Here is a 10,284-nt window from a genome sequence, read left to right on the forward strand (position 1 = left end):
TGAAGAGGCTTTGAAACATTGTGTAAAACTTACCCTGATCCCAAGCATGGAAGAGGTTTAGAAACATTGTGTGGAACTTACCCTGATCCCATGGAAGAGAACTGGAAAGCCTGTGTTTGTCAGCATGTGCCAGTCACACAAAGCATGTGTCACCCGTCTGTCTGCCTGCTCCCGTAGCTCCGCATTGTAGAACAGCTGAGATGACAGTGACAGAATTGCTTGGTGGGATCGGTAATTATCCACTAACTTGGTCACCTAAATCAGAAAAAAAACAGAAAATTAAAAACATTCTCCCAAAGTAGACTTTTCAATAGCACATCCATCACTGTAGGGAATTTCTTGCAGAAACACATGTCAGTTCTGAAACATAATGTTATAGCAGACAGGTCGATAGCCTATTTAATCTGCAGCTTCAGTAGTAATACTTTACAAATCAAAGTTTATAGTGTAAATGAACTTTCTCCCAAACTGCATTTGACCTAATAACTGCCCCATCCTTCACAAGCACTCCCTAATCTTTTTCTTGTCCAAGAGTTCCATCCCTTTACAAGTGCATTGTAACTAAGGACATCAATATAAAGACTACCAGGTAGTTTAATCTCCTTTATTCTGCAAAAAGAATTGCAAGTAAGGGACATGGTTTGACAGAACTGGTCAATTGCTTGTCCATTTCATAATCTCTTAAATTATATCAGAATTTCTAACATTCTCATATTCACAAAATGAAATTGATCAGTTTACCAAGAGTGGATCAAAACAACCATGGTCTGCAAACATGCTTTCATTCCTCTGGTATAGTGGCATGTTTATCAGCCTCTCAAGAAAGGAGAGTTCCAGACCGAATTTACTCGAATGTTTGGATCGCAGGACAGGTCCAAGCTGCATTGGGTCTCCTGCCAGTACAATCTATAATGATAAATAATCAAGTACACTGTATACAACTTCATCAACTTTTAAATAGTAATATTTGTTTGATCATTTGAGATGTTGTTTAGTTCAGCAGCTAATGTCCTACTTGATCTTGTAATAAGATATTTAATAACAGTTATTACATGTACTTACATCATAAACTTGACTCACATGATAACATAATACGTCCCGTCTTTCAATGGCGCATATAAATGGGATCTATTTAGCAAACAAGCCCTTTAAGCATATGCAGCTAATTTTGGGCATCAGTCCTGTGAAATTTCCTGCCTAAATTCTGAAAGACCAACCTCCATTGAACAGGGAATTATATTAACTGACTACAACGTACTTGCCTGACCATCTACTCAAGCCACTATTTAACAGGGAACCATATACACTGACTACTAACCCGACCATCTGCTCCAGCCACCATCCCAAAGGGTATCATATACACTGACTACTTACCTGACCATCTGCTCCAGTCCCAATCCCACAGGGTATCATATACACTGACTACTTACCTGACCATCTTCTCCAGCCACCATCCCACAGGGTATCATATACACTAACTACTTACCTGACCATCTGCTCCAGCCACCATCCCAAAGGGTATCATATACACTGACTACTTACCTGACCATCTGCTCCTACACTGACTACTTACCTGACCATCTGCTCCTACACTGACTACTTACCTGACCATCTGCTCCTACACTGACTACTTACCTGACCATCTGCTCCAGCACTGACTACTTACCTGACCATCTGCTCCAGCCACCATCCCACAGGGTTTCATATACACTGACTACTTACCTGACCATCTGCTCCTACACTGACTACTTACCTGACCATCTGCTCCTACACTGACTACTTACCTGACCATCTGCTCCAGCCACCATCCCACAGGGTTTCATATACACCGACTACTTACCTGACCATCTGCTCAAGCCACCATCCCACAGGAAATCATATACACCGACTACTTACCTGACCATCTGCTCCTACACTGACTACTTACCTGACCATCTGCTCCAGCCACCATCCCACAGGGTATCATATACACTGACTACTTACCTGACCATCTGCTCCTACACTGACTACTTACCTGACCATCTGCTCCAGCCACCATCCCACAGGGTATCATATACACTGACTACTTACCTGACCATCTGCTCCTACACTGACTACTTACCTGACCATCTGCTCCAGCCACCATCCCACAGGGTATCATATACACTGACTACTTACCTGACCATCTGCTCCTACACTGACTACTTACCTGACCATCTGCTCCAGCCACCATCCCACAGGGTATCATATACACTGACTACTTACCTGACCATCTGCTCCTACACTGACTACTTACCTGACCATCTGCTCCAGCCACCATCCCACAGGGTATCATATACACTGACTACTTACCTGACCATCTGCTCCTACACTGACTACTTACCTGACCATCTGCTCCAGCCACCATCCCACAGGGTATCATATACACTGACTACTTACCTGACCATCTGCTCCTACACTGACTACTTACCTGACCATCTGCTCCAGCCACCATCCCACAGGGTATCATATACACTGACTACTTACCTGACCATCTGCTCCTACACTGACTACTTACCTGACCATCTGCTCCAGCCACCATCCCACAGGGTATCATATACACTGACTACTTATCTGACCATCTGCTCCTACACTGACTACTTACCTGACCATCTGCTCCAGCCACCATCCCACAGGGTATCGTATACATTGACTACTTACCTGACCATCTGCCCCAGCCACCATGCCACAGGATATCATACATTCAGGCTCTGTTGCTTGGCCTGCCTGTAAAGATAGATATATGAATACTTGCCGTTACAACATTGGCAACATGGCCAATATTGATAGTGATCTGTGTCTTGCATGCAGAAATACTAAATGAATTTTTTTCAAGTGAAATGCTTCCAAATGTTGTGTCATTGACATTCTTGATAGAATGGTTTTTAAAGAGTTAGCTCAATTTATTTGTTCCAAGGATGAATAGGCATTACCTTCATTTGATCAAAATATGAACTCATTAGCGATGGTATGGACACTTCACATGAAGTTATCAGAAGGTTGTAAATTTCACTTGGATTTATAAGAAGATGTTTGATACATAAGTTTCAACAATTTTGATCCCTGATATTTTCAGCACTTCTGATCCCAGTGACCTTCGATGTACATCCAGGTCATTTATTTGAAAAGTTGACAGCTCCTAACCTCAGAAAGCTACAAGCCAATAATTATAACTAAAAGCTTCATGGTTTATTAGAAGATGCCAAAATAATTTTAAGATATCGGATCAACATATGCGCACCATGACTTTAGTTCCCAGGCACATTGTGCCAGGCAAATTAAACATGATTATTTTTGGACAAGGGATGTTTCTTATCAAATTGAGTTATTATCTATTCTGCCATTATTGTGATGTCATCTTCAAACAGAGTTAATACAACACAATAGTGTTTGTATATAAGTGCTCTGAACCTTAAAGCAAATCAACTTACCTCATTTGCAAACATGTGACAGAAGTGACAACTTACCTCATCTACCAACACATGAGAGAAGTGACAACTTACCTCATCTACCATCACATGAGAAAAGTGACAACTAACCTCATCTACAAACACATGAGAGAAGTGACAACTAACCTTATCTACCAACACATGAGTGAAATGACAACTAACCTCTTCTACAAACACATGAGAGAAGTGACAACTAACCTCATCTATTTACAACACATGAGAGAAGTGACAACTAACCTCATCTACCAACACATGAGAGAAATGACAACTAACCTCATCTACAAACACATGAGAGAAGTGACAACTACCCTCATCTACTTACAACACATGAGAGAAGTGACAACTAACCTCATCTACATACAACACATGAGAGAAGTGACAACTAACCTCATCTACTTACAACACATGAGAGAAGTGACAACTAACCTCGTCTACCAACACATGAGAGAAGTGACAACTAACCTCATCTACTTACAACACATGAGAGAAGGGACAACTAACCTCATCTACCAACACATGAGAGAAGAAACAACTAACCTCATCTACGAACACATGAGAGAAGTGACAACTACCCTCATCTACTTACAACACATGAGTGAAGTGACAACTAACCTCATCTACAAACACATGAGAGAAGTGACAACTAACCCCATCTACTTACAACACATGAGAGAAGGGACAACTAACCTCATCTACATACAACACATGAGAGAAGTGACAACTAACCTCATCTACTCACAACACATGATAGAAGTGACAACTAACCTCATCTACCAACACATGAGAGAAGTAACAACTAACCTCATCTACGAACACATGAGAGAAGTGACAACTAACCTCATCTACTTACAACACATGATAGAAGTGACAACTAACCTCATCTACCAACACATGAGAGAAGTGACAACTAACCTCATCTACGAACACGTGAGAGAAGTGCCCAGCCTGGATCCCAAGGGTGTAGAGTATCCCAGCAGAAGCACATGTACTCACAACCACACGGTAGTGGCTGGCAAGGTCAAGGTTATCCCCATAGCAACAGTATGGCCGCACACAATTTGGAACAGTCTGAAAATGACACAAATACTATTAGCCATGTTTATTCTGCCAAATATATTTACTTTAGGATGATCAGAATCAAATTATCATAGTCATTAGCCTTTACAAGACTATAATTTGTTTTTTCTGAATTTGCAAAATGGTAGCCATGTTAATAATTAACTGATGTTAAAAATAAATAAGAATATATAAAGGTAACAGGCAATAGTTTTCATTGAAGGAATACAAGTGCAACACAATGGTTTCATGATATTAATCTATGCTTCAAAACTCAGCATGTATTTTTATACTGACCTCCTGATTTCTCTGGACAGCGTTAAGCCGCACCATATCAGATGTTTTCACTTGTCCACTTTTATGTATCCTCTCAGCCTAGCAACCCAATGTTCAGTCTTTTACTCTACTTACAGCAGGCAATAATATTGACATCATATAGCAATGTAATAAATGTCTTTAAATATTTTGGGGTTTCCGGCATACATTTAGCTTCTTTTTCAGCCTACACAAACAATACATAATAAATTTTCTGAAATATGCACTACTTTAGAATTTCTCTTTGGAACGGCGTTATTTGTTTGTACATTTTGTTGATAAAACCTTAGGTCAAAGGTTCCACAACATTTTGTTTCTATAATATTGGTTTTTGTGAGGTAGTTAAATGTCTATAATATTGGTTTTTGTGAGGTAGTTAAATGTCTGTTTCCCTACCATTCCTTCCCATCTTTGGATTGTAATGAACACAGAGTAGTATGTAACATGAAAATATCTATCAGTACTCTGAACATTCTTTAAAGTTATAATTACTATGTTTATGCAAGGCTGGTATAAATACATCTATAAGCATGATTCTGCCATACTGTCTATGTGCCATCAGAATTCATTTTTATACTGTGTGCAACATTTTCCCACTTGGGATATTGTTCTCAAAATCTTGATTGAAAATGAAAAGGATAATTTTAATGCAAGACAATTTCTTGACAATCAAGTAAACCAATGTAAAATCTGCAACTGTCAAATCAACTGAAGAGTTATCTCCCTTAAAATGACTGTCATGCCATTATGTACATTGTTTCTATTTCTTTGCCAATATATTATTTTTTGGATACACTTTCATTCACTATAATAAGTTTATTACTGATAAGTGTATATCAAACTACAAAACTACAAAAATATGAAACTATGAAATCTCCAGACACATACTATGAGGTCTGCAGCACTGTTGGACGGTGTACAGGCAAGGATCCGACTCGAAGGCATTTTCTTCAGAACTTGAATGATAGTTTCTACGATGGTCATAGTCTTTCCTGTCCCTGAAAAATACAAATATCAACAGTCATGATTGAACTTATTGTAAAACTATATAGAAGATAGATGAAAGAAGCATGCACACACCTTATTCTACGTTTTAAACCTCAAATCACAACAGTTTTCTAAAAACTAAATTGATACAGGAAGTATCTACTGGAACAGTTGTATCATCATCAGAACAACTTGATTCTACAATTTTATAAACCAGTGGATATAAGTTTTTAGAAAAGCTTGTTTGGCATATATTTGCCAAACTTTTTCTAACCTGGAGGTCCAAACAAAATGTAGGGTAGAGGGCGACACTGTCCTTGTAAGACTCGGGTTACAGCAGCCTTCTGTTGATCATTCAGCCACTGGTTATAGTAGCTCATCGCTTGTGTCTTGTTGGATGCAGGCTTCTGATAGTTGAGAGGAACTACGCTTGCTCTGCTCTTGTTTGAAGTCAATAACCGAGACAACTTCGGTAACAGCGTTGCCGGAAACACAACTAGAAATCAAATAAATTCAAAACAGTAATTCAATTTCATTTAACAGCTTTTGTTTTGAGTTGTTCTTTTCTACCAAGTTGTTAGGGTATCTAGCACCCTGGTACAATGCTTTTCTACCGAGTGATCGGGTATCTAGCACCCTGGTACAAGTTGGGTAGACTGCTATAGGACACCAATACAGACATCCTCGGTACTCCAGGGGTTTCAATCAATTTTCCTCTTTGCAACCCTGGAATTTGTCAAAGCAAAATTGAAGGCACACAGCTAACTATTTGATTGGACTCGGGTAACAAAAACCTGACCAATCACTGGCCTTTAAAAATGAAAGACGAGTGACACAACTTCATAGCCAATCAATTTCACTGTTAGGCTACCAAGAGATTCTTTTGATGTACATCAAAGGACCTAACTAGCCTTCTCATCTCATCCACAATGAGGCACACCCTGAGCCTTTGATTTGTCATGACAAATTCCAGGGGTGCAGAGAGCGAAAGTAAGCAAAAACACTGGAGTAAAGAGGATGCAATACTGATAGCCCAGTACTTACTGTAATTGTTTGACTATATACCAACAAGAGGTCAGTGAGATAAAGGGATTCATCTTGGAGAAAAGATAGGATGATGATACGGAAGAAAGTGACAGTGGTGTTGATGTCTTGGATTATGAAAACTTTTATGTTGTTTGGTCTTATAAAATCACAACAATAAAACTGAAGTAAAATAAATTCTCTATGCATTAAATAAATACAAAATAATCAATTAACTTTTAAAGATAAATATGCAGGAGTTGATTTACTGCATAGTGGTAATGTTTAGTGTATTGCAGTTATACTTACTGTCTAGCAGTCGTATTTACTGTACCTGTTTAAGAGTAATCATTTACTGTCTAGCAGTTAAGTTCACAGTATACCAGTTATATTTGCAGTATAAATCATGGTTTGAATACAATTCCTGAATTCTGAATAACAGTCTATCACAGTAAATTTTTTATCAGTATACAAACAATAAAAGTCTAAAATAACAAGAGTATAGCACAATATGAAAACAAAGGGTGTGGTCAAAGTAGTGTGAAGGTCGGAAAATAAATTGTTCAATCACTCACTCACCATTTTCTCCTAAATTAACAGCAAATGATACCGCCTGATGACATCGTCTCAGAGATGCCCTGGTAACAGAAATGACATTTAAGATTCTTTGGATGGAAAACTTAAGCACAATGGAAATTAACATTGCCTTTATATTCATTTAGCTGTAGCAATTATGAATTCCAAATTTCCGGAAAGTGTGGCATCACAAAACAAAGTCCACTGTGAAAAGTCAAAGCTTTACAGTTCTGTAGAATAATTATTTGGAGTAATTTTGAAATAATGAAGAAAACGACGAACCTATTGAAGGTGAAGACTACATTAAAATCCTTGCCGTTGTTTGTTTGGTGGAAGTTCTGACTGAACTTCACCAGGACATCTTCACTCATCAGCTAAACACATAAACATGACAATATATTAGGTTGATATTTATTGAGACAACAACAAAACTCGGAGCAAACTGATATAAAGTAATGAAAATTCAACACAAAGTACAAAGTACACAACATATTCCTACAGCCATATACACGTCATCTAGCATATATATATATTGAATGGAACTTTGTTCCTATTAATACATGTATTCTAGTAATGATAACCTTTATTTCGATCTTTAAGCAATCCCAAGAAATTGCTTTGAGAAAGCAAGCCCTATTGGATGTGTGGAACTGACTGACAAAATCATCTTCTATTTTCAGTAAGAGTGACCTTAACCTTTGACCTTTAATTTTATTCATAGCAAATGACCTTGACATTTGACTTTTTTAACTGAAAAGCAGTCCTTTACACTTAGGACAAAAAAGTCCTATGTGGAGAGGAGTTTTATTGATCCAAGAAAACTGAAGGTATTGTGTAGAAAATTAGAAAATATTTAGATAAGACGAAATAATTCATCATACTTCATGAACATATCCTTCATAAGCTGGTCCATTGGAGTCACCAGGATCTGTGACGATAATCCTGTCTCCGATCAGGATGGAAGGACGACCCTCAGCCAAACCAGGAACCTTCAGTGCCAAAAATTCTCGTACAGGTCTGAAGCTTACCTGCAAGATACATTGTATATGAATGCAATATTAATATAAACAGAAACAGAAAATTACAAGCAAAAAACTTAACATTCTTGATAACTGTCACAAAATGTACAGTTATGTCCCTTGTATTTGTGACGTCATCATAATTGGGATGTCATAATGTGTAACGTTTTCAGAAATAAACAGAAATGATGAAGGGAAGAGACATGTCTCTGATTACTGTACACAATGTGAAGTTGTATCCTCAACAATACTGTATCCTCTCAGTTTAGTTTTTAAGAACAATTGGGAAGCAAGATTTTAAAACTTCCAAAGACTCAAGAAGTCATAATTGAGATGTTATAATGTGTAACGTTTACGAAGACTCAAGAAAGAAAGAAAGAAAGAGAGGAGAATAGGTCACTTTTGGTTACTTTGGTTGCCCTAATAAGGAGGACACTGATGTGAGTTGTTCCAGATTCTGTAGAGGGTACTACATGTATATTACCAGTAGCTGCCTTTGGTGTAATGTTGATAAATACCCGTTCTAGGTCAAATTCCCTGATGTCAATATCCATCTGAATCTCCTCAAGGTGTAGCAGGGTTTTGAATCTGGCAGTGTAATTCTCATACCCTAGCTCCTGTAACAAAGATACATAATCTGAGATTGGGCATCCATGAACATTTCTTTCACAGAAACAATGTCTCTTTAAAATTAATACATGTAAACAAAAGCTTTACTTAATGATCAGGAGTTCTCATAATGTTTTGAATTCTAAAATATTTGATTAGTAAATTGTAGAATATATCACCCTTTAGACAAGAAACATTACCTCCTCCACAACTGGTACTACCGCCTCCAGATCATCACCCTCCAGTATACTGTCACGCAGTCTCTCAGGCACAGGGAACGTTGGCAGTCGGCTCGGTAGGTACAGCTTTCGCCAACCCACTCTATCATGGAAATTACAGTGTATAAACATAAACATCAATTAAAAGCAAGAGGCCCAATGGGCCTGAATCGCTCACCTGGTATTAATCTCACAAATAATCTTTAAAATGGACTAAAATACAGCTACAGGCAGAATATCAGTGTTTGACTCATAAGAACATATTAAAAGATTTAAACATATGACGCCTGTGACCTTGAATGTCGAACAAGGACATAAGGTTGAACAGAGTTTATAGTCGTCCAACCAAGCATGCTTCTGGCAAAATATCATTACCCTGGACCTTTTGGTTATACAGAACAAGTCATTTAAAGATTTAAACATATATTGACCACTGTGACCTTACATATGGGCGAAGGTCATTCATTTGAAAAAACTTGGTAGTCCTTAATCCCAGCATGTTAATGGCCAAATATCATCACCCTTAGCCTTTTGCTTATTGAGAAGAGGTCGTTTATAATGGTTTTAAACATATTTGACCCCTGTGACCTTTAATATATGTTGAGGTCATTCGTTTGAATAAACTTGGTAGTCCTTCATCCTAGCATGCTACAGGCTAAATATTATAACCCTCATCCTCTTGGTTATTGAGAAGTAGCTTTAAAGGTTTTAAATATATTTGACCCCTGTGACCTTGAAAATGGGTGAAGGTCATTTGTTTGAACAAACTTGGTAGCCCTTCATCCCAGCATGCTAAAGGCCAAATATCATCACCGTAGGCCTCTTTGTTATTCAGAAGTCGTTCAAAGATTTTAACATATTTGACCCCTGTGACCTTGGATATATGTGAAGGTCATTTGTTTGAACAAACTAGGTAGCCCTTCATCCCAGCATGCTAAAGGCCAAATATCATCACCGTAGGCCTCTTTGTTATTCAGAAGAAGTCGTTCAAAGATTTTAACATATTTGACACCT

General features: G+C 38.0%; 1 protein-coding gene across 1 annotated transcript in view; it reads right to left on the minus strand.

Annotated features, from left to right (window-relative positions):
- Positions 1-10,284, minus strand: part of LOC110452621 (RNA helicase Mov10l1-like) — a 46,006-nt gene that overhangs the window by 13,625 nt on the left and 22,097 nt on the right. The window contains exons 5-16 of the mRNA XM_021501253.1: positions 9,253-9,373; positions 8,962-9,060; positions 8,306-8,452; positions 7,707-7,798; positions 7,428-7,486; positions 6,100-6,321; positions 5,727-5,836; positions 4,821-4,898; positions 4,380-4,535; positions 2,680-2,745; positions 742-906; positions 82-255 (exon numbers count right to left, since the gene is read on the minus strand). Of these exons, the coding sequence (XP_021356928.1) occupies positions 82-255; positions 742-906; positions 2,680-2,745; positions 4,380-4,535; positions 4,821-4,898; positions 5,727-5,836; positions 6,100-6,321; positions 7,428-7,486; positions 7,707-7,798; positions 8,306-8,452; positions 8,962-9,060; positions 9,253-9,373 (1,489 nt within the window). The remainder of the gene's footprint in view (positions 1-81; positions 256-741; positions 907-2,679; positions 2,746-4,379; positions 4,536-4,820; positions 4,899-5,726; positions 5,837-6,099; positions 6,322-7,427; positions 7,487-7,706; positions 7,799-8,305; positions 8,453-8,961; positions 9,061-9,252; positions 9,374-10,284) is intronic.

The sequence above is a fragment of the Mizuhopecten yessoensis genome, unplaced genomic scaffold, assembly GCF_002113885.1.
Source record: "Mizuhopecten yessoensis strain PY_sf001 unplaced genomic scaffold, ASM211388v2 scaffold6779, whole genome shotgun sequence".
Lineage (NCBI taxonomy): Eukaryota > Metazoa > Mollusca > Bivalvia > Pectinida > Pectinidae > Mizuhopecten > Mizuhopecten yessoensis.